General features: G+C 39.8%; 1 protein-coding gene across 4 annotated transcripts in view; it reads right to left on the bottom strand.

Moving 5' to 3' along the window:
- Positions 1 to 245: 245 nt before the first annotated feature.
- SLF1 (SMC5-SMC6 complex localization factor 1) overlaps positions 246 to 25,005 on the bottom strand; it is a 33,823-nt gene continuing 9,063 nt past the window's right edge. For all 4 annotated transcript variants that reach the window (XM_083465230.1, XM_083465233.1, XM_083465231.1 and 1 more), the window contains 13 exons: positions 24,396 to 24,527; positions 22,633 to 22,686; positions 20,353 to 20,505; positions 17,429 to 17,595; positions 14,759 to 14,896; positions 13,765 to 13,924; positions 11,589 to 11,736; positions 10,200 to 10,345; positions 9,036 to 9,199; positions 8,389 to 8,522; positions 6,384 to 6,476; positions 5,597 to 5,779; positions 246 to 1,535 (listed from right to left, as the gene is read on the bottom strand). In XM_083465230.1, the coding sequence (XP_083321356.1) occupies positions 1,042 to 1,535; positions 5,597 to 5,779; positions 6,384 to 6,476; positions 8,389 to 8,522; positions 9,036 to 9,199; positions 10,200 to 10,345; positions 11,589 to 11,736; positions 13,765 to 13,924; positions 14,759 to 14,896; positions 17,429 to 17,595; positions 20,353 to 20,505; positions 22,633 to 22,686; positions 24,396 to 24,527 (2,166 nt within the window). In that variant the 3' untranslated portion in view covers positions 246 to 1,041. The remainder of the gene's footprint in view (positions 1,536 to 5,596; positions 5,780 to 6,383; positions 6,477 to 8,388; positions 8,523 to 9,035; positions 9,200 to 10,199; positions 10,346 to 11,588; positions 11,737 to 13,764; positions 13,925 to 14,758; positions 14,897 to 17,428; positions 17,596 to 20,352; positions 20,506 to 22,632; positions 22,687 to 24,395; positions 24,528 to 25,005) is intronic.

Here is a 25,005-nt window from a genome sequence, read left to right on the forward strand (position 1 = left end):
CTAGATACTGTTGCCTCCTACACAAGATAATTAACATGCCCTACCTTTTAGAGTGGCCTTAAATCTTCCAAATTCTCCCACACCACCCAAGGTGGGCTGCCTCATAATTTGAGAATGACAGTATTAGGATCAAGAGCATCTTTATTCATTCTCAAATAAATTCTGAATGCAGTGTGTGATTGTGGTAGTATATTGCCTCCTAAAAGTCAATGAACCAAGTATACAGTACTCTATTCAAATATTGATCACATTACAAAAACAATTTTATTAACAAAAATATTATACAGGATTAGTGATTGCAGACAACAAAATGAGGTAGCCAACAAAATGAAGTGTTGCTTGATAGGATGGAGTAAAAGGATCCCCTGAGTTGGTGCCATAATCGTTGCTGGAGCTCCCCTCCCCCCCATTTTAAGAGACTATGGGCTGTTTCACAGCTGGTGGGAAACCAGTTTCCCAGGATGGGAATGTGCTGTAGTGCCCAAGTAAGAAGCATCCACTTTCAGTTTCCTATGACGACTGAGCTTTGAGAGTAGTTTGTTTACAAACTAGCTGGTGAGGACAAGCCAGCATGTGAGAAAACAGTTTGCTTAATTAATTAGTGGGAACAAGATAGGATCAAGTAAGTTTCCCAAGTTCAAACAGCATAAGGGAAAATGTGGTTAGTGCAAAACTGGGAACAGACGATTCTGGTTTTCTCTTCTGGGAAAGGAAAGTGTGCAAACCTGATATTCTGTACAGCTTGTTCGCATTGTAGTAGGAAGCCAGTTTTGTGTTATGGCTAAATCAGGCAAATACAGTCTTAGTCCCTTGTGGGGATCAGTAGGTCAACCAGGCAAGGGTATTATGCTTATATGTTGAAGATGATAAACATGTTAGACCAGGATCAATGAGGTACCAGATGCTGCCAAGACAACAACTCCCATCATCTCTTATCATTGGTCAAGCTGGATGGAGCTGATGGGAGCTGGAGTCCAAGGACACATTAGCTACCCCAGTGTTAAGACTATCAGCTTTTGGCAAGCAGTCCTAGTTTGGAAGCTAGTTGGCCAAATAACAGTTAGACATTTGGATTTCCACTGAAATTTGCTGTAGTGTTGCTGCAAAAGCTTGCTGCTGTTCACCTGTGCCCTTTTTAAGCTCCTCAATCATCTTCTGAAGATACACTGGGAGATGTCGAAAGGTTTCAAGCTCTCTAAAATAAAGATCTAGGAACCAATGGCTAGAGCTAGCATTAAACTTGCAACAATCAGCTGTCATCAGCAACGGTTTGGAGCAGGCTAGCTTTTTAAAGGCTACAGAAAAAGGCTTAAATAGCTTATATACAGAACAAAAGTTTAGCAACATCTTGCAATATAAGACCGTCCAAAATTCTGTCTGTGTTTTATGAAAATTGCTTTCCACTTGTGCATGGAATTCCTCAACTTTCTCTTCTGGATTAACAAGATGCAAAAGTTGCTGCTTAGTTGTTTCACACTTTATGATATCCAGTGGCAGGTTCCCCTCAGAATCTTTCTGCTGTAGCAATGCTGGTCCTGCAAGAAGAAACAAAACATTAAATAGGAAATAGCTTATTTAGCGCAGCTAAACAACTGGCTGTTTTTCAGTATCTGCAGTTTTGTCTGCAGCATCTAAAGCTTTTTGATTAACAAATCACATTTTAATTCCCAAACGAATTAGAATTGTTAAGCCTCTTTCAGGCGTATACTATGTGCCTTAAAGATTATGGGGTGAAATGCCCTGCTAAGACTTTTGCTCCTCACCCTCACAGTCATGTGGTGAGTCAGTCAAAGGCTGGATGTTCTCGAACACTGGATCCAAATTCACTAAGTACTGCAGATCCCTGTTTTTCAAAACCCCAAGCCATGGACCCTCTGGTTTTGAAAAGTTGTATATCTCTAAGGTAGTTTTTGTTATGCGAATGGTGCCACAAACCCTTGGGGGTCCGGAGACCACCAACTGGCAACCACTATTCTAGAGAAAAAGCAACTTCCTGATCTCATCAGTGTACTACAGATTTCTTTTTGTTAACATAACCAGATGATTCAAGTTCTTTGTATATGTATCATGCTTCAGTATATTTAAAGAAATTGGTAATACCTATTAAAATACAGGTTTACAAAATGTGTTTTGCAAGACACACAAAATAGATGATACTGATAGATGAAGATGATAAAAAGAAATGAGGGAGCAAACTTTGGGGTACACAAATATAAAACGGGGACTGCTGCCATCCATGGTGACAAATTTACCGTATTTCACAATGTTTATATACTGATAGATTGTAATAAAAACTCAAAGTGGTTTACAAATCACAGTAACATTCAATTAAGTTGAGCGCATGGGCAGAAGGCTGTGCCAGCAGCTGAGTTACGTAGCATTTCACATGTCTCAGCCACATGTATAAAGAATCCTAGCCTTGTTCATACATTTAGGGGGAATTCCTTATGTATGGCAGATAGCATTCAGTATGAGCCAGGCCTTCTATGTGAATGCCAAAGGATGGTAGTTGGTGGCATTTCTCTGCCTTCAAAACGTGGGAGAAAGGTCTACAAGTCAGAAGGATCTCTTAAGAAAGAAAAATGCCACCAACTAACTTTCTTTGAGCATTCACATGGAGAACCCAACTCAAACTCAAAGGAAGGCCTTCCTGCTCCTCTGTCACACTATTTCAGCACTCCCTTGCCAAGTCAAGGTATGAACTGGAGTTTGGAACATATTTTTAAGTTTAAACAGTGGCACAATAAGAAACAGCAGATTAGATATGCTAAAAATATAGTTTCCTGTTACTTTCCCTAAGACCTACAAAATTAGAAGAAAAGGCGATATAGCTTGCTTGCATAAAGCATTTTTTACATGCACCAAAAGCAACAAACTATTAGCTTATGCTGTTTATCAGGAGGGAGTATGTGCCATTGCACTGAATCCCCTCTAGACAAACAGCCTTGGCTGTCAGATGAACCTTGGGCTGTGTGGATCCACCAGAAGTAACTCTTCCTTAGTGGCTGAATAGGACAGAATGCAAGAATGCAGCTTCTCAAATAACCAGGGCTTAAGTTTTTATTCCATAAACCCCCTAAACATTCACAGAGTCAAATAATGTGTCTGCATCTAGCAAGCACACACAGAGAAAAGCATGCCTAGATTCACCCACGTTTTGGCCTATAAGCGGTATATAAATTAATAATAATAAATAATAACGGTTTCCGGGATGGTGTCTGTATACAGAGAAGACTGACGTGCACAGTTTAAATGCCCAAGCCTGTATCTAACACCCAAGCCTATGAGTGCAGCACTCATCACCTGCTTGGCAGACAGGTCAGAGGGATTTAATGATCTTGCTTCTACTTAACAGGTCCAATACTGACACTCTGTTTCTTAGATTGGAGGACTTTTTATGTGTAGCAATGTGGTCTGAGCCTCCTGCTGCTGCTACTAGAGTGATAGATCAGCTGCAGCCTTTTAAAAAAATAAAATAAAATAAATTAACCAACAATTCAACTACCATAGATTACAGGTTGCACAGAGTTTTTAGTCATGAAGAAACTGCAATGTACTTAACTGAAATGCTTTAATGTGCAGGGGGAAATGGTATGTTAAAGTGACATATGGATCTGGGTGTGGGGTGGGGAGAGAAGAGCAGCCTACCTTTGTGAAAGGTAAACTGCAAGACCAGGAATAATAATAATAATAATAATAATAATAATAATAATAATAATAATAATAATAAATTAATAAATGTTATTATTTGTACCGTGCCCATCTGACTGGGTTGCCCCAGCCACTCTGGGCAGCTGCCAGCATATACAAAAAACATAATAAAACCTTAAACATTAAAAACTTCCCTATATAGGGCTGTCTTCCAATGTTTTCTAAAGGTTGCAGAGTTACTTATCTCCTTGACATCTGATGGGAGGGCGAATCCAGGAAAACCTGGATTCAAATTCCCACTCAGCCTTAGTGCTCAGTAGGAGACGTGGGCCAGTCACTATTTCCCAGCCTACCCTACCTCAAAGGACTGTTGGGAAAATAAAAGAGGAGAAACATGGATGCCCCCCTTGAGCTCTTTAGGAAAAAGATGGTATAACACATCAATAAAATTAACAGGTTGTGTGCCTACAGAGAGAGGGCCATGCACACAAGAGCAATATTTTAATTTTCAAATGTAGATATTGCATCATAGTGTAGATTTTAAAAAACCCCAAAACTAAAAAGGATGGCTTATGGGTGAGGGACGTGCCAAAGGACTCTATAAAGTTTAGTTACCAACAATTAGCAATTGTATACTGAATGTGCAGCCTAGTTCCTGCCATGCGTCTGTCAAACTGCTTGACAGGCGAAGGCCTGGCATGTGACAGGCAAGATAACTCTGCACACACCGTCTGCACCGTTGCAAGAGGACCTTGATGAATGAAAGTGCAAGCAGATCTTCTCCCCTAGGACAAGGGGATCATCCGCTGCCCATTCTTCACAGACACCCAGGAAAAATGCACATCTGTCAGTGTAATGCCACGTTCTATTGAAGACTTGGGCTTTCGGTAATATTGGCTCTTGCATCACTTAGACCGATTGAAGTGAGGCCAGGTATTGGCTTGGCGTGTCAGTCGCATGGTGCAGTAGATAAATAAAACACCTGGGAGACAGCATTAAGGTTCAGCACAAGCACACAGAGGGAGAAGAGCAAGGGATGTATTGATTCTGAAAGAATGTCAGCCAGAGACAAAGAAAATAGCCTTTAGGGGGCAGGAGAAGACTGCAAATGCACAGGGGTCTTATAAAACAGACTAACCAGTATAATGTTTGTGTTTCTGGCTGAGTTTAGCTAAAAGCTATCTAAGTACAGAACATTATTTTGCACTCCACACAGCAGAATTGGTATAGCCATAACAAATCTGAAAACATGAAATATGTGAAATTAAACTGACATGCAGAGTAGTGGTATGAGCTACATAAACTCTGTGTTTATATATGGCACACACAAATGCTCTAAAATATATATACTTTCTCTCCTTTGAAGATGAGTACTTTGTGAGGGGAAAACATCTCATGGAGGGTATACACAAAATGTTGTAATTTTTGAACTGCTTTAAGTGGGGTTTTTTAAAAAAAATGCAAAATTCTAAAGTAAGCTATTGCTAACCCTTTCCCTCCCAATTTTTAAAAACCTAGACTTTTCAAAAGCAGAATTATCAGCCTAAATGTTTGGATAACCATAAATATAAGCAGAAACACAATGAAATTAAGCAGCACAAAGCAGTTAAGCTAACCATTTCTGCAGTACATTGTAAAAATTAATTTAAAATCCAGATTTTGTGAAAAATGCCTGGTAGGCATGCAGTCCACATCACTGCTTGTTCATACAGCTTCTACAAAAAATCTGCAATTCAGCAAATGTGAGAAAGCAGCCAAAGTTATGGTCTTACTGAAATAATTTAACTGACAAGATGAATGAGTATAAATATGGCATGATGCACATCAATATTTATGAAAACCTCTAGCTTTCAAAAATCACATCAAGAACACCCTCAAATTTTAATACTCTGCAGTTTTTACAGATTCAAATTTCTCTAAGCTTATTTAACACAAACACACTCACCCCCGTGCTGAAGGAGAAGCTTGGCAATTTCTACATGTCCATTTCTCAGGGCATCATGCAAGGGAGTCACCCCATCCACTTGGCTGAACAGGTTTACCTCTGGACAATGTTGCAAAATTTCACGGACACACAGAGTGTTTCCATGGTTACAAGCTTCATGCAAAGGCGTCCAGCCAGCATAGTCTGAATTACAAATCAAGGGAAGTTTGAGAAAACAGTAAAATTAGTAGCAGGATGTTCATAATATTGTCGTTCAGATTCCGTTTACCCTTTCCCCCCCTCTAACTAGTGCTATGACGAATATTTTGAAAAATCAATATGCTAATTCTGTATTATACTTTTAAAATGAAATGAGGCAAAGATCTACTTCAGTATCATTCTACAATGAAGCTGTTTCTTTTTTTCTGCAAAGCATCGTATTTGTTATTGCTAAAGTAAGAACAAGGCATCTGCAGTCAAAACCACACACTGGCCCGGGTCTGTTCAGACCAGAATTTCACATAAAAATCTTGACTATAAAGCCATTCACAGCTTTTATTCTCCTATCTATAAAAAGGCCAGAAATGAATTATTTTAAACCACGACTGTGCTTTAATAGAAAAACCATGCAGACAATTAAGTGCAATCAATAAGCTTTAGCCGCAAAACTACCCTTAAAATCTTTGCTTTAATTCATAATCCCGAAGCAGGAAAACAAGGAATGAAAAGAACTCTGCGAACACACAAGTATCACAGCTATTTGGGAGGCTTAATGTGTTTGTTCAGGGAAGAAAATAAAACTACTTACCTTTAACGTTAATATCTATTCCTGGAAGAGAGAGAAGATGAATCAGTCTCTCCACATTGTTCCTTTTGCAAGCAGTATGCAGGGCAGTCTCTCCTAGCAAACAGAATTAATAGATTATACCAGTCTAGGCAAAATGGCAACTGAAGAAAATAATCAAAGTGCAGGAACTAGGAGATCTGGCTACACGCCAGAGCACTCAGTAATGAATAAGATTTCCCTTTGTCCTGTTTAAATACCTTTTAAGAAAACTCAAAAAGCCCACAGAGCTTCTGTTCCATCAGAGATCCAGCAAGGGAACTGCACTGCTAAAGGGTTAACACAGGAATTATCTCTCCCTCTCCCCCACCCACCCGTTCAAGCTGTAAAGCTTCAACCACATTATAAAAGCACCGAATGATCACAGAACACCAAAAATGCTTGGTTTTGAAGCAATAAAAGTTTAGAGCGCAGTTGCCCTCCCTTAAATTTATTCATGAACCTACATTAAGTGTATGGTTCTTTTTACACAGCGTTTGTAGCTTAATTCAAATGAATGTTTCTGGCTAAGCACGAGTGCCTCTACACACTCAAGTATAATTCAGAACTTCAAATCCGTTAACAGATGGTTTGCTGTTTCTCAATAGGCTGTCTGGCTTGCCTACAGTACCAGAGAGAAAAGGGGGGGGGGGTGGAGGAGGGAGAGGGAGAGAGATTAAGAAGAATGAAGCAGTCTTAAGAAGAGGGAACACACACACACACACACACACACACACACTCATTTAGACCTAGGAAAAAAGAGAGAAGGAAGACAGTGAAGACTGACTGCAGTTTACAGGTAGTGGCTCAATTAACGAAGGCAGGCTGTAAAATTCTGATATTTGTTTACGTTTTCGTCCACTGATTATACTGGAACAAGAGTTGACAAAAAACACGTTTCCAAGTGAATGATGAAATTTACCCAAATGAGAACATTCTGCCCTCCCCATCCCCACATTTGCTCAATGGGACTGGGTCAGTAAATTTCCTTATTTATATTTAACAGGATATTATTCTTATGCAGAGTGTCTGGTTGTTGGTTGTGGGCAACAATCAAGTCTATCTTTCCCAATGTGTCATATTTTAGCCACTTCTTTTAAGAGTAATTATATATCAGTTTGTCTTACCTCTCCAATAGCATACCAGTAGGGGGGAAATCAGATAATTTTTTTATCAGTGCATTTGCTGATAGAGACATTGGTATAGGGTGGCCATAAAATTTAAATCCAAGCAAAATGAGGGTTCTGCTGTTTTTGGCTCTACCAATAGCTTAGCATATAGTTCTAAAATATCCCTTCTGATATCCATTACCGTTATACTTCGGAGCACTTTGAATGGCAATAACTATATATGTCTGGGTTAAATTCATATTAAAAATATTTCCAGAAATTGATTTAAGACAGATACAAGCATGTAAGTACATTTTATTACATTTGTGTATTGAATAGAGCCTATGTAAACTACTGTACTGTGCTATTTAAAACTCAAGTGCTTGGGTTCTAGTGTAGTTAAAACTAAAATCCAAATGCATTTCATAGCTTGGGCTCGATGCCTAGAAGAAAACAGTCCATATGCTTAATGGGGCTATGTAATTCAGCATACACTTCGGTCTTTGTTTGCAAAACGTCTAGGACGGAAAGAGATGAAGACTGAATTAGACTTTCAAATCAGAGGACGATGCTGATTCTTACAAGCACAGGTTGAGGTGGATTAGTGAAATAAGGCTATGAACTGGAATGGACTCATTTTAGGATGCATTCTCAATTTACAACTCAAGATAAAATTGTGTGTGTGTGTTTGACTGATTAAAAAAAGCAGACAATCATATCCCCAACTTTTAAAAAAGGGCATTGCATAACAAATAGCACAAGAAAGCCATGTTTGACTTGTGGCAATAATGAGATACCACTCCATCTTCACTGGGGCCAAATGTGGAACTACGGATTGCAAACTTGTGAAGTACTAAGCACAAGTTAGGAAATCACAGTACCTTTAAGGTTAACCTTGTTAACAGTCCCCTGCTTCCCTGAAAAATGATGATTATCTTTGCTGCGCATCATCTCAACTTCAGCTTTGTTTCCCAATTTCTTTTGAACACAAGCAGAGTTACCAGTGCCTTGTATACTAAAAGCAAGAAATGGTAAAAGTACGTTAAAAGACTGAACTTTATTTACATTTAAAAAACCAACAACATTCCACTTGTTCAGAAGTAACAAGTGTTCTCGCAGACAGATACATCTACATGCTTTCATATTTTGAAATTTAAGTCACTGTAGTTTTGAAACATTCCATACAGTATGTGCTTGTAATAAACCCACCAATCATTCAATATACAGGGCTTAAGCTCACTCTAAAAACATTATTTCTTGAATACTTCTATTTCTCCTGGGAAGCAATTTACATTAATAGTGGGAAAGTATGTATAGTCTGTGAAGTCTACATATATGCAGGAAAAGGGGAAAGGGGAAAAAAACCCTCACCATTCCCAGATGTGTTACAGGATTAAAACCGAGCTTTCTGCCAGTCACAGTAATTTGCAGACAACAACACAGGTCACATAAAGTTCAAGAAATGTGTCAGGTCAGAAGCTGTCCCCCAAAGCAGAATAAAACCGGTGATGTTATAGGTATTACTTACGGTACATCAGGCAGCACTTCGGCTTGGTTCTGCTTATCACCATTTAGCATCAGTAATGCCCTCTGAGACTTAGGGCAAGGCCATTGCCCTATTTTCCTTTTCTTTGCTTTGTGTATCCTTGGCTCACACAACCCAACTTGTAAAGCAGGGAGATAGGAACAAACCTGTTGCAAGAGTCAAACTTTAGTCCAGCTGTGTTAAATATGACATTAACACACATCTGGTAATTAGCAACTCTAACAGTTCCCTCCAGATCTTTATTGCATTTAAAGCTTATCTTCCAGATTATCATACCTAGGCTTCACAAAAGCCTTTTAAAGTAAAGCTTATGGTGTGAAACTCTTAAGGACCCATATAGTTTCTCACACCCCTATGCAGGTTATGTTGTTAGGGTGCTGCTGGGAACTTGACTTGCTCTTCTCACATATATTTTGGCTTTTGAGTGGTTTGCTGTATTGTGGGCTACTGCGCTTTAGGGTTCAAGTACATGCTCAAAAGTAGCATCCATGTGTTGGAATTGGAGAAAATATGCTGCACTACAGCAGAAGGCAATTTGCCATGGGGAATGAGAGTAAGATGCACTGGGCTGGATCCAATGTTGCACCAGCGAAGTCTAGTTTGTAATGTTTACCATTAAGTCCTGCAACACTAGTACCCAATTTCTGTTGATTGGAAAGAAGCAAAAATTCCCAACAGCAACAGATGAAATGTAGATATGTATACAATTAGGGGGACAGGAAGAGAGGTTGAAGCAAGACAGTTAGGGGTATCCTGACATTGAGGAACAGAGGAGCCAGAAGGAAAACTTGCGAAGTGGTTTCTAAAGAGTCCTTTAGAACCCTCCCCCAATCCCAGAACAATACCAGCTGTCCAGTTGCTATCATGGTTTGATACCTGACATCATGGTTGGAATAGCTCAAACATCAGTTTCCCAGTTCAGTTGCCACAAGAAAATTGGTTTAACAAACCAGTAAGTATTGAGTTAATGTGTATGAGAGGGAGGGATGGAGGAAAGAAGGTCAGAGAGGAGGATGAAGCATGCAGGCACATAGTTAATTCCTGGTGCAAAAATGAATGGTTTATTGGACCAAGATCATTGCATTTGATCTAGGCCAAAATGTTTTTGCATTAAGAAATATATTACTTAGTACAAATGACACTTACCATTTTTTGGAGAGACAGCAATTCAGTAGAAACAACAGCATTGGTTTGGAATGGCAAGTTTTTAAAAACTGCCTCTGCAACAAACATTTCAAGCCATAGAGATGTTATGGAAGAAATGAACGTTTTTAATTCCTGCGGTGAAAAATCTGAAGAAAAGAGAGACAGTAAGAATGTGTTAGGGAGTACAGAGAATATTATTGCTGCATTTCTGTCCTTTAATTGTTATTCCTAAATTGTTAGAATTACTAAACCAGCTGTAGAATTGCTTGCCCAATTCTAGAAACAGAAAGATGCAGCACTCCCAACAGATAACTGCCCAGCTTCTAGAGAGGGAGAGCTACTTCTTTTGGTTCTTCTGTCAGACTATTCTTAGTGTCAAGCTTATCCTAATGTTCAATTGAAATCTACGCTCCTGTAAATTGAACCCAGGGAACCTAGTCTTCCCACCTGTGGCAGCAGAGAACTGGACATAGTACTTCAGATATCAAATTGAAGAAAACACATTATGCAGTAGCTAAGAGGAACAGGTTTGCAAAGCTGAAGTACTTAAAATATAAGGTAAATGCCATTTTAAAACAGTATGTAAAATCCATGCTTGCATGGATTTGGGGTTTTTTAATGGAGAGATTTTTGTTCATGAAAGTTACATTACAAGAAACTTTAAAATCTGTACTAGGACAGAGATCTTATACTGCCAGCATGCTTGTGGATACCCAAACTTTACACTTTAGCAATCAGGCTCTAACATGAATTATATAACCTGTTTAGGTGAAATATATAATAAGTTGTTTACAGTAACTCCCTACACTAATACTCTTGGCAATGCAGATAGTGAATGCACAATTTTGTGTCCCCATTTCTAAAATGACAATGGAATATATGGAAGATTGCCTGTATAGCTCTGGGCACTCTCGCGTCCTCTTCCACCAATTGCTTATGATTTACAAACATGAGGTGCTTGATTTATTTATGGAAACATCCTAATCATTATTATTACCATCAACATTCTTATTATTTATTATCTAGCAAACATGAATAAAAACTACACTTTCTATGCATAAGTAGTGCTGTAAGATTACGGTGCAGAACCAGAACCAGTGGCCTATTAAAAAAAAAAAAAAGAGGCAAGGGAAGTAAGCTGGTAGTTAAAAATGCCAGCTAAAGTATTCTGATATGGGAAGAACACCAAGAGAGAGAGAGAGAGAGATAATGAAGACGAGACAAGGATAAATTCAGGTGTCACAGATGAGGAAGGCTTCACACATCGAGTTGGACTAAGTGATGAAATAAGCAGCCAAATATTCCAACTACAGTCTTCTGGTTTAGATACAGAGAACGGAAGAGTTTCTTCACTATGCATGTGTATGACAAAATATATTACAATCTTACCATTACATGAAATGGCAATATAAGATGCAAGATCAGCAGCTACAGGATGTAACATATTTTTGTCTATTAAGAACCCTGAAAGAATCCAGTATTCAACCACAACTCCCAAAATTCTATTCAACAGGTCAGCTACTTCATGCTTGATGATCTAGAAGAGAAGATCACCTTTAAAATCTCTCTTATTACTATATTTTTTCTTAACATAGAAATTATAAAGTCTGTTTCATCCATTTTAAACTGCTCACACAAGTGGTCTACCCTATAAGCATCGTAACTCCAAGAAATTTACCAGGTCTTACTACAGTTTCCTTAATTATACCACAATCTTGCCAGAAGATTATGACTTGTTTGCTCATGTGATTGGGAGCTGAAATATTTAATCTTATTGATCACCAGTCTTTATCCACTAACATTCAAGAAGCTCAAATTGCAGGTGCTTGGATTGATGCTTGGATGGAACAGATAATTGCTCTATTAAACATGCTGAGGCTCTGCTACCATGTGCTGCTAACTTCAACACCAGGATTGGACCAAGCAACTTACTCTTGAATTCAAATGCCCCCTGCTAAAATATTTCGAGGAGGACAGACTACTCCCCTAGAGGAGCTAAAATGAAGGCCAAATTAATTAACCCTGCTTATGTTTATTCCAATTAATATATTGTTTCGCCATGCTAATCCAAAATAAAACTACAGGCTGATACATAGGGAGAATTTACATTCTGCGTTTTGTTTGTGAGGTTCTAGTATAGTTGATTATATGATAGCTTCTAGAATACCTTTCCAGTTAACCAGGTCTTCCATATAAGTATTAAAACAAATGACAATCACCATGCTTCCAGCAGTTGTCATAATTTAACTTTGCAATCCACAAAACCCACCTTTTGATTAAAACAAAACAAAACATAAGAAACTGATTCAAATAATTAATTCTTGCATTTAAAACTAGATGGTTCTCTTCAGTGGTTTGACTCCTGAGTACAGGCAACTCCTCACATGACTACTAACACGCATGCTGTTTTTGGTGTTCCCCCATCGTTCTGCTCGGACACTGAGGTCCAGCTCCAAGGGCCTTCTGGCGGTTCCCTCACTGCGAGAGGCCAAGTTACAGGGAACAAGGCAGAGGGCCTTCTCGGTAGTGGCGCCCGCCCTGTGGAACGCCCTCCCATCAGATGTCAAAGCGATAAACATCTACCTGACATTCAGAAGACATCTGAAGGCAGCCCTGTTCAGGGAAGTTTTTAATATGTGACATTTTAGTGTATCTTTCATCTTTGTTGGAAGCCGCCCAGAGTGGCTGGGGAAACCCAGCCAGATGGGCGGGATACAAATAATAAATTATTATTATTATTATTATTATTATTATGAAAGGGGGTGGGGGCAGAACAGACTGGAAGGCGCTGACGCATGCAACAGCAGGGATTCCCCTGTATAGAAATTGTCAGAAGGGCACTGACTCTGATGCTACAGGAGCTCAGAGTTAAGTAAGCTCCCATCAAGCTATTTCTAATTAAAGATTACAAAGTCTTGCTATGTTGAAATAAATAGCATAGTGTATGCCTCACTTAATCATGCCTCTGGGACATTTTGAACCTTGTCTTAGGCAACTGTTTTCCAGGAACCAAGCTCTCCATTTTGCATATTTTACTTGAAACCAGGGGGAACCCTTTTAGATCTATCTTTACCGACACAAAGGGTAAAGAGTCCATTACTTTGACAACATATTGGAGATTACAGAAACCTCTTATGACATAAGCTGTTAACCAAGATTTTCAGGTATCAGCTTTTCAGATACATCAGTTGTGAGAGAATTTATTTGCATTCATCAGAAGAAATTCACAATTCCAAAGATCCATTTTCACTAGGATTTTAAACAAACGTGAACCCATGGTTTCAAAACATACTTAAGATGACATTACTAATCAGTTAAGTGGCAGTGCCAACATAAAGGAGATATTCAGATAAGTCATGCTCAGAGAAGACCCACTGAAATCAATAGACAATAACCTTTAACAATGATTAAGGCCATCTGGGGAACAACAACGCAAAAGTCTTGTTCTAGGGAGTAGGGAACGTATACAGTCATGGAACATTATTAAGAGTCCTGGGAGAAAGCAGCAAAACACAAAAGACATTATTGGGCTTTCTTTACTCTTCATAGTTGATAAATCACTCACATCATCTGTCTTGTACTTCTCTCTATAGGAATTTATGACCCAGTCTACTAGAATATTTATACGTTTTGTGAAAAGCACCGATTCACTTCCTAACCAGAATGTTTCCAGAAGAACAGTTTGTGGCATCACTTGTGCTTGCTGTGAATCTTCTTCACACAAACTGTAAAAGAAAAATAATTCCTAAATCTGTTTTTCTGTTTCGTTACAATGATTACATAACACACAGTATATCTTCTGTTAAAATCTGCAATTTAGGACGTTTTAAATTACAACGGAATTCAAACATTGATAGAAATGATGTCTCTAGCTACAATCCAGAGTGATATTCGGGCATGATGAAGTATATTGAACCCCCCCAAACTTGGGGGGGGGGGGAACAGTGGATAGAGTTGTATCTACCTAGGTTTTGCTCAGAGAAGATCCACTGAAATTCATAGCCTGAAGTTAGTTGTGCCCATAATTTCAATAGGTTTACTCTGAGTATGGCTAATCTTGGATACAGCCCATAGTAATGTTAATTTTAAAAATTTGAATTTTTGCACTTTAAGAACAAAGAACCATACCACCACATAAAGGAAGAGGTTACAAGCCTCAGGCTCTTTGCTGTTACAGTGTAATTTCCAGAATTGTCTCCAGTAAAATCTAAGTATTATGTGCACATTATGAAAAAAGGCTTTTAATCTAAGCCTAGACTAAGAAAAATCACAGAACTGCAATGTTAAACACTTACACTCTTAAGCACGTGTGTGTGTGTGTGTGTGTGTGTGTGTGTGTGTGTAAATTAAAGAACTAATGTGTAAAAGTAATTTTTGAAAAAAGTTTAGAAACATATCTGGCCATTTACCTAGAATCAGAATAGCTTTCTTAAAAACTGACATAAAAGTACAGGAAAAGTAATCAAGTGGGTAGTACAATGTACTTTGGGCACAACTTGTTGGTAAGATACAAAAATGGGTTAGAAATTAAAAAGGTAAAAACATTCATTGAAACACACCTTCTTGTTAATGCTATTACTTCATCTTGGAACACATTCATAAGAAACATTAACAGTGTTTTGTGAAACATTCTTGCCTCATCTGTGGTTTCTGTAACAGGGACTGAATGACAAATATTACTGCAGTAAAGGCAAGACCTGGTGGGGAAAGCACAAGCAATAGTTAAGAGTCAGATAAATCAGAATATTTTCTGATCTTCCTTTCTGTCCCCACAGCCCAAAGTTCACCAGCTCCACTAAGGTGCCTGTGAGCTCCACATAGTGCTAACCTTTTTTCAGTGCTGCGTGCCAGCAGAAGACCTGTGTTTCCATAAAGTATCTAGAAGGATGTTTACAGACTGCCTACAGGGATTGATAGATTGTTTTTACTTTAAAAGTGTTGCTATTTTATTTTCTATGCATTTGTTATTGTAACCCAACCTGCACTCTTCAGATAAAGGGCAGGATATTAAATTTTTAAAAAACCAACCAAATAAATACACAAATCCCCAGTCAAATAAGGAATTGTAAACAGAAAGTGTGCTTTGAGCCTGATTCCACTGCTTGGCCTATGCATATGGAGCTTGCAGACAGGAATGATGTAATCCTATTGATTGAGAAAACCAAGGGCAGGATTCAGCACTCTGTGCTCCCCTATTCTCTCCAAAGAGCTAATTGTCTGGCTTCCAGCTTTTTACAACAGTCTTCATATGTACAGACCATATATATGTATGTATATGCTTTGCTTGTAATATATCACTTTAATCGTTAGCTGTTTTAAATGCAAACATTCAAGTTCTGAGGACTTTACAATGAACTCAAGAAATTCCTGAACCTAAAGAAAAACAGTAAACTTGAAAGTTCTTCACTGCATTTACTGACTTGGATCCAGTCTTGCCTCAGGAATAAATCCACTACAGTATCTGGAAACTCCTATGGGCAAGAGCAATTTCCTGCAAGTCTTCATTCACCCTGCAGCACCTGAAAACATTCTTGGGAGGGTTGGGAGATCCTCCAGAAGTATACAGAGATGTTGCCAAAAACCACTTACTCTGGCTTCTGCACATGGGAATAACCAGTTAGCAGAGGAGTCTCCACTGGATCAAACTCCCCTCTGTGAATGGGAGAAAGACCTTCCTTTGGAGATAGAGATGCCTAAATCCCATCCATCAATTGCTTTATCTTAATCTTGATGTTCCACATCCAGAATTACATTTCCATCAAATTTTCCACCATTACTGTAGCTAGGCAGATGCCTCTGTGATGCTCACAAGCAGGGCATGGGGGATGATACAGCAATTCAGGATTTATAACAGTTTATATACTTACTCATCTTTAATCTGACTACGTCACTTTTAAAGCCATCTAATCTAGCAGTCAACACACTGTGTGGCACTGCATTCCATAAACCAAAATTAATTATGCCTTGTGTGAAGTACTTTCTTTTATCTCTCCTGAATCCACTGCCAATCAACCTCATTGCATGACGCTGAGTTCTAGTACTATGAAAGGAAGAAAACCTATCTCTGTTCACTTTCTCTGCACCATGCGTAATTTTAAAAACCTCAATCTTCCTTTAGTTCATATTTTTACTGAACTAAAAGGCTCAGAAAGCATAAGCCACTTTAGTCAAAAGTCAAATTAAAATCTTACAAATATGAAATATTTTTTACTTGAATATTTCAAGAGCTTTCTGAGCAACTGATTATACTTATGCTACACTGTAGTCCCATGGGCTTGAGAAGTACTACACCTGACAGAGTGGTTTGTGAATACATACAAAAAAATAGGAAAAATAAAAATCATGTGATGCATTTTTCAACCCAATTTTTCAAGGTTGAAAAATGCAGGATACAACCTCATTGACTTGACATACACACTGATAATCTGCTGAACAATTCTGACATAGTGCTCCATCTTAAATCTGTAGAACATTGTGGAAATGCTCTAAAGAGGCATGCTTAAACCCCATTGAAATTAATAGCAAGTAAAATTGTCAATATCCAGACAGTTTTATTATCTGGATTGCACCCAAACTTTCCTACCCCCCTTAAAGTAAGATTACTTATTTATTACATCTATATATCACCTTTATCTTCCAAGGAGCTGAAGGTATTGTATACGGTTTTCCTCCTCCCCATTTCATCCTCACAACAACCCAGTGAGGTAGGTTAGACTAAGAGACGATAACTTGCCCAAGGTTACCCAGTGAGCCTCATGACAGAGTGGGGATTTGAACCTTGGTGTCCCAGGTCATAGTCCAACACTCTAACCTGATTGTAAAAAACAACAACCCAAACCACCTTCCCTCACTTTTCCCTAATATTGGGGTGAGTATACATGGTTAAGAAATAACATTGTACGTATTCCATGAGAAGGAGTTACTTTTTTCATAGTCTATTGTAATTTCAGTGCCTCATTAAAAAGCATGTAGTTTATAAATCTTAGTTAACATTAACCATAGGTTTAGTATTATGAGCAAACTTGGATTCCCTCCATAACTATGGTTATGGAATATTTACCACGCACAAGCTATAGAGCTGTAAGTGAACAGCAGCTCTTGTGTCTCCTTTAATGGAGATCAAGGTTTAAGTGATAATTTACTAGATGCATCAGCTTTAACTATGGTTTGTTAACCATACTGTAGTTTGTGCAAATCAGGCCAATGTAATTATTCCAGAGTGGTCTTACCTCACAAGCATCTCTAACAGAGGCCATGTTCCCCTCATGCAAACGGGACATTGAAGAACTTCCAGGTAGTATGTTAACATAGAAGGTGATTTCCAAGGAGGATCGTGTTGAAGAAGAGAATACATGATATGAAAGAACTGAACAGGAAGTGCAGGGTCTGAATTTCCCTGTAATCAAACATGAACACATCTCATTCTATCACTCTGCTCCAATCTTACACCTGTTGGCCCTGCCACTGAAATTAACTAGTTTGAGACAAATCAATGGTGTTTTAAAATACATACCACCCTTCAACAATGTTTCCACACTATATATATCACTAAGCCATCTTTCTTTATTGGATCTGCCATTTAAGCAGCATTATAACCCACTTTTTTCTATCATGAAACTCAAAGTGGTGTATGTAGATTTCTCAGGTAATCTTTTACCATTAATCCCAAACCATTAAGAATAATTTACAGTTAAGGACCCCTGACCATTAGGTCCAGTCGTGACCGACTCTGGGGTTGCGGCGATCATCTCGCTTTATTGGCCAAGGGAGCCGGCATAAAGCTTCCGGGTCATGGAGCCAGCATGACTAAGCCGCTTCTGGCGAACCAGAGCAGTGCAAGGAAACGCCATTTACCTTCCCGCCAGAGCGGTACCTATTTATCTACTTGAGCTTTGACGTGCTAGGTGGGCAGGAGCAGGGACTGAGCAACGTCAGCTCACCCCGTCGCGGGGATTCGAACCGCGACCTTCTGATCAGCAAGTCCTAGGCTCTGTGGTTTAACCCAAAGTGCCACCTACGTCCCACAATTTACACTTACACAGTATGAATTAAAAGCCCATCAGTTTCAATGTGTTGGTGGGAATGAAGTGCTAGCTCTTTTCTACGTCGAAGACTGGCAGCCTAGAAACCTAGGAATACACCGTAGTGAAGGTCCTTAAATACAAAAGCTGCCTTATACCATTGGGTCCATCTAAGTCAGTACTGTTGCCACTTACTGGCAGCAGCTTTAGGTGTGTCTGCCAGTTCTACCTGGAGATACCAGGGATTGAACCAGGGATGCTCTGCATGTAAAGCATGTACTTTACCAGTGAGCTACATACATTTCACATAGGGCAATCAGAAATGCTCCAGACTTGCATGCATAACTAGGAAGAAGGGCTGCTGTTTCACCTGAGCTTGGCACCCAGAGGTGGGTGGCTTGAGGGCTACCTAACAAATGCTGATTAGTTCTTCCCACATGGATATATATGGGACACGGGAGGTGCTGTGGTCTAAACCACTGAGCCTCTTGGGCTTGCCAATCAGAAGGCTTGCAGTCCGAATCCCCGCAACAGGGTGAGCTCCCGTTGCTCTGTCCCTGCTCCTGCCAACCTAGCAGTTTGAAAGCACGCCAGTGCAAGTAGATAAACGGGTACCACTGCGGCGGGAAGGTAAATGGCATTTCCGTGTGCTCTGGTTTCCATCACGGTGTTCCGCTGCGCCAAAAGCGGTTTAGTCATGCTGCCCACATGACCCAGAAAGCTGTCTGTGGACAAACACCATCTCCCTTGGCCTGAAAGTGAGATGGGCGCTGCAACCCCATAGTCGCCTTTGACTGGAGTTAACTGTCCAGGGGTCCTTTACCTTTACATAGATATATGTCTGTCAGAAGTGACAGAGTTCAGTGGTACCTTGGGTTACAAACACCTTAGGTTACAAACACTTTGGGTTTGTACTAATTTTGCCCCAGGATGAGAACAGAAATCACACGTCGGCCGTGTGGCAGCAGCGGGAGGCCCCATTAGCAAAAGCGCACTTCAGGCTAAGAATGGTTTCAGGCTAAGAACGAACCTCCAGAACGAATTAAGTTACCGCATTTTTCGCCCTATAGGACGCACTTTTCCCCCTCCAAAAATGAAGGGGAAATGTGTGTGTGTCCTATGGGGCGAATGCAGGCTTTCGCTGAAGCCTGGAGAGCGAGATGGGTCGGTGCGCACCGACCCCTCTCACTCTCCAGGCTTCAGGAAGCCCTCTGCAAGCCTTGGGAGCCCACGGGAGTTCCCACCAGGCTCCCAAGGCTTGCGGACAGCAGCCTGCAGCCCGAAACCTGGGGAGCACAGAGGAGCACGCCCCGGGCTTCACGCAGCTCTCCGCAATCCTTGGGAGCCCGGCGCAACTTCCCGCAGGCTCCCTAGGCTTGCGGACAGCAGCCTGTTCTGTTTTTTAACATGGAAACAGAGTATATACATTGTAAACAGGGAAGAATGGCAAGCCAAACCTAACTGCTGGAATTTGGTTTTGAAGTCAGAACTCAGTGTTCTTGGCCACTAAGTAATCACAGCCAACTCAAAAACTTTCAGTTTCTAGGTCTGAGAGTCGCTTGAAAGGTCATGGTACCTCCATTTGCCCTTTATTACCATGGCATGGATGTCAGAATTCACAAGGAAAGGGATGTAATTGCCTCCTGCTCCTGCAAGTTCCTTATTCACTGCAATGGAAAGTGCCTCCCCAACACAGCCTGCCAAACTGGCTAGCATTTCGATACTACAGGAAAGATTCATATAGCAAAATCGGTGTGCATTGTGTGCTAAACACATTAACTGGGATTTTAGTGTGGTAAATACTAAAATCCATAGCATCAAACTAGGGGGAAAACAAATGGGAAAATAAGGTTAAAAATAAAAGCAACTGAAAAAGTAAAAACAACTTATCAACCTCTTTTACATTGACATCATGCTTCATATCTGAAAAGAGTATTTAGTACCTACATAGTAGTATGAGTAAAATCCTTACAACAGCCTTGTAAGGGAGGTCAGTACTGTATTAAGAAATTTTGAAGATGAGGTGCTGAAGGCACAAACAGTTGGCTAAGGTAAGACAAGAGAAACCAGTGACCCGGTCACTCCTTCTTAGCCACTGCAATGTGCCAGTTCTCATAAGCTGCCATTCTCACCTGAAGTATGTGCTCTAATAGAGAGTGAATAAGTTTAGCAGGAGGAATCAGATCTTTTCCAGATAAAAATTCTGAGATTGCTATAGGAAATAAGTGGTCATCTACTAGTTCAAGTATATTGTTGGTTCCTCCAGAACGGCGAGTATTTTTTACCTAGGGAATGAAAGACTAAGAATTACAAGATTAAGCACTGATCAGATACACATAAACATAAGTTAGGGCCGTTTAAAGAAACTCCTAAGTTCATTGGTTAATCGATTAAACTGTATTTGCATATGAATTGAGGCAATTCTAAAGCACAAAGAAAGCCTTTATTTTTAGAGAATGCACAAAAGTGCCAAACTAGGTATAGTTTTAGAAGTCACATTTCCTCCAGTGTGGTAGAGAAAGAGAAAACAGTTATCCATAGTTTTTATAAGTATAGATGTATTAAAAATGATTGCTTTTAAACAGTCTGTTGCTTGATTAATTGGGACTCTTCTTTGGTCAATCAATTCTTTAAAAATTGATAAATCCAAGTTGAAACCCTAACACAAAGTCTTAACTTAAAAAAAAAATGTAAAAGAACAGCAAATTTTGTAACAAAAAATAAAATGCAAAAACAGACAGCCTGCTTGCATCCCCCAACCCCACTAAGCCACTTTGACAGTTGATGGGGCCGTGCCCCCTGTCAATCACCCAGCATGCCTGGTGACAATTTTTTCCCCTTGTAGTGGGACAAGCTGAGAGATGGTAACGCCAAGCTTGCTTTTAACAGGAATCAGCTGCACAGCCAATCCAGTGGGCTTGAGGTTATTGCTTATTACCATTGATAGGCACTGATAAGCCCACTAGAGTTCGACATGCTCTGTTTGGGGCAGGGGTCAACTGCACTACTAAGTTCCTCCAAAGCATAATCAAGGAGGGCACTTTTAAGGTTCCCGCATCTCTACCTGCCCCACACCTGACATCACATATGATGAGCATGGTTTAGGGAAAATGGTCTGATGGGCCAAACTGGGACCCCTGCCACGCCTATTAGGCCTGTGAGCTGGAGGTTTTCCACCCCTGGCCTACTGGATTAACCCACTGGGAATAGCAACAATCCTTTACCAATGTCATACCCCAGGTCTATCCCAGGTATTCCTCTAAATACTTTCCATCCTCGCATCCACCATGTTTGCTGTTTAACACAGGATAGTAAGAAATAAAAATGAAAGTACTTTTTTTTTAGTTATTCGTTTAATTATGTTGTATTGCAGAACATCTATTATTAAACTTAATTTTCTTAAAGGGTGATGTACAGGTGGGTTTCAGGATTGCAATCTCCAAGGAATAAGTTGTTGGGAGGATCAGTGCATGACTCACTGGGGGCTTTCATAAAACAAAATTATAAATCTGGCATATACCTCACATCATTACTCTAGCTCACAGAGCTATCCCAAATCACAACTAGCTGCGTTCCAGATTTATAAATTGCATAACTCCCATCGTAAGCAAGAAGAGCAGCAAGTGCTGAATTACCATAAATTATACATTAAGCACTGGGATATCCCTTTGTGAATTTCAAAAGCTATAAAAGATAGATATGCTGTGCAGATATTTAAGCCTACCTAATTGCCCCATGCTGAGGACTCTGAAATGATCCAAAGGGTTGCTATGTAAAACATTTGTATGTGGCAATTTCTGTGGGCGTAGGATCTTTTAGTGTGAGCTCAGCTAATTCTCTGGATTGCAGACACTATCCAGCACACACAGATACGTTTAATTAAGGATGGATTCGCATTCTACATTGGCAGCAAAGCTTGTCATTTGAACACAAGGGGTTGCAATTCTAAAAAGAACAGATTCCCCAGATGGGAACCTGGAGTGCACCCAGTCAATATTTGTAAGCAAGACATGGGGGAAAGGGGCGGAGAGTCCATAGCCATAACCTCCTTCAGGTTTGAATACTCATACATATGTGGGAGTATCAATAGCTGCAATAGAAAGACTGCTTGTTCTGCATGCATGCCAGTGCTTTTTAGGTGTTTTTTTCTATTGCCCTTGAAAGCTGCAGCATTTGAAGTAGAATAAAGAAAACATGCATGAATGTGCTATATATGTGTATGCTGAGCTGTGATAGACACACTATGAAGTCACCACCATTCGTAAGCTTTCCTCTCTCCTTACTTAGCATATTATTTAAAGGTAAAGGCAACATTTGTTGAAACCCAATCACTGGCAAGAAACTAAAACTATTCCAGCATCATCTTTTTCTTTCTCTCTCTCCCCCCTCCCAGCCCAGTATCCATATCTTACCACATTTCTGCACTCAGTCATTTGGTCTATTTGAGTATATTTTCTTAGCATAGCCTGTAAATTAAAAGCAAATTATTGATTTAAAATAAGAATGTACGCTTAACTCGAAATTTGTCAGTCATAGTGCATGGTAACAATACAAAGGAAATTGTTTGATCCTAAAGCTGTTTACTTGGAAGCTAGTTTCACCAAGTTCCGGAGTGACGACTGAGGTTTACAGTCATAGGTTCATAGGGGATAGTTACTGAGGCATTTTGTGAACATCGTAAGAGGTAATGGCAGGCCTTATAGGGAACTGCTGCTGAGTAAGCACATGGGGTAAAGAAATGCCATTGGATACACGGAATAAGTTGGGAGGGTCCTCGGTATCAGCAGCATTTTGCAGTTCTTATGAGATTCACTATTCAGGCAATGTCCTTTCCAAAATCATTACCAAGCTATGGGTAGAGTTATGGGTAAAACACAAAAAAGTAATCAAGTAAAATTTGCCAGATGTTGGCAGACATATACACAAACAGCTCCCTGTGCCCCACAGCACAGAGCCAAACTCAGGTATTTAGACTGTATGCAATTGGATGCATATACTGAAAAAGTTTCCTCCATTCAATTTGAACAATTCCCCCCTATTGCACTCAACCCCCCCCCCACCAATATAGCCCTATACCCTCCAACATCCTACTGATCAAAATTGGGGTGCTCATTTTTTGGGTCCTGAGCGCTCATGGGAACCAGCTGACCAGACCAAAAAACAGGACATTCTGGGATCCAATGAGAAGCCAGGATGGCTTCTGTAATTCCATCATGTCCCATTCGATTCGGGACAGTTGAGCAGTATGCAGTCAATGATATTTGGGATGTAGGCAGAAAGGAAAGAGTAGTTGTTTAAGCAGACTTCTGCTCTTGTAACTGCTGGATGCCACTCATTAGCTAGGATCCAACTGAGCCTATCACAAGTAATGACACATCCGCTTGTGTAGGGGGTGCTTCCACAATTTTCTTCCTCTAGCTGCAGTCCCCTACGCCACATCCCATGCCTTTCCAAAGGGCTCCCTACTGTTTATGAGCAGCTTTGGAAGGAGGGTGGAAGTAGGGGACAAGGAAAGTCCCATTGCACAGGGAGTAACTACCAATAATTAATCCAAAATATTGATTTTAAAAATAATCCACCACATTTTCACTCTGTTTGCACCCCTACCAAAGTAGGCATCAGTTAACCTAGTTGTGCATAATATTCATCTCTTTAAGAGTGTAAAGGGGGTGTAATACACTGTTTAAATATTAAGGTAGTTAAACCCAGAGATAGCTCCAATTCTCACAATGATTGATTTTTTGATAGAAAGAAGTCCCATTTGAAAGGTGAAGTCCCATTTCCAGTGCGTGTTCTCTCCACCAACTTAATAACAGTTTTTCATTAAAGCAGTATTGACAGATTGGGCCTATATCATTTTTGTATAATTCTAAAACTTTTAAATCCTTTTCATTGATTTATCACATGGCATCATTCCTTTTGTAATAATTCCCTTTCATGATTCCTTCACAAGACCTCATGCATTCTCTGTTTTTCACTATTTGCATTTGTAACAGCCATTTCATCATTGGACCTGCTCTGCTCAATGAGACTTTAAGAAGTGGATCCCAACCTCTATACACTATTTTTTTTAACACAGTGCAATCAGCTTTCTTCCACATTTATTTCTGTGGACTTTTTTCTTCAGTTGACTTATGCTATAAAAGTAATAAATGTACATAAGACTAGTTTTTACCTGTTCAGAATATATATGCTTTATAAGTTCATTTTTCATTTCAGCAAGATGCCTGCCAGTCATCACCTGCCTTGACTGTTCGGGTTTAAGATGGTTCTCCTGGTATTTTTCAGCATCGTTTTTAATTTCCTTCTGGGTGATAAATGCAGCATATTATTGTCTATTCAAATATAGAGAGGCCATATAGCAACACAGACAATTACAGTTAAAACACTATGGGTTGGATCCAGCCTAGTTTTTTGGTGAATGGAATGACTTCTTCCATTTGCTATAGGAATTGAGATCCAGAAGAAGCCTCCCCACTGGAAGAAAGTGCCCAGTGCCCTCTTGTCATCCTGTTCCAGGGAATCTCCTGATTTTTCTGAAGCAGCTTTTTAGGGGCTCATTTTCAGGGGTTCCTCCTGCAGGTAGTCTGGATCCAACTCAAGCAATTTGGACTTTTCCTAGAGGTGGCTAAACTTTGGCCCTCCAAATGTTCCTGAACTGGAACTACCATCATTCCTGGCCATTGGTCCTATTGGTGGAGGATGATGAGACCTGGAGTCCAACAACATCTGAAGGGCCATTAGTTAGCCTCCCCTGGCTTAGAGAGGAGAGCTCTATTATTGAA

Source organism: Podarcis liolepis (assembly GCF_965112155.1).
Source record: "Podarcis liolepis genome assembly, chromosome: 11".
Lineage (NCBI taxonomy): Eukaryota > Metazoa > Chordata > Lepidosauria > Squamata > Lacertidae > Podarcis > Podarcis liolepis.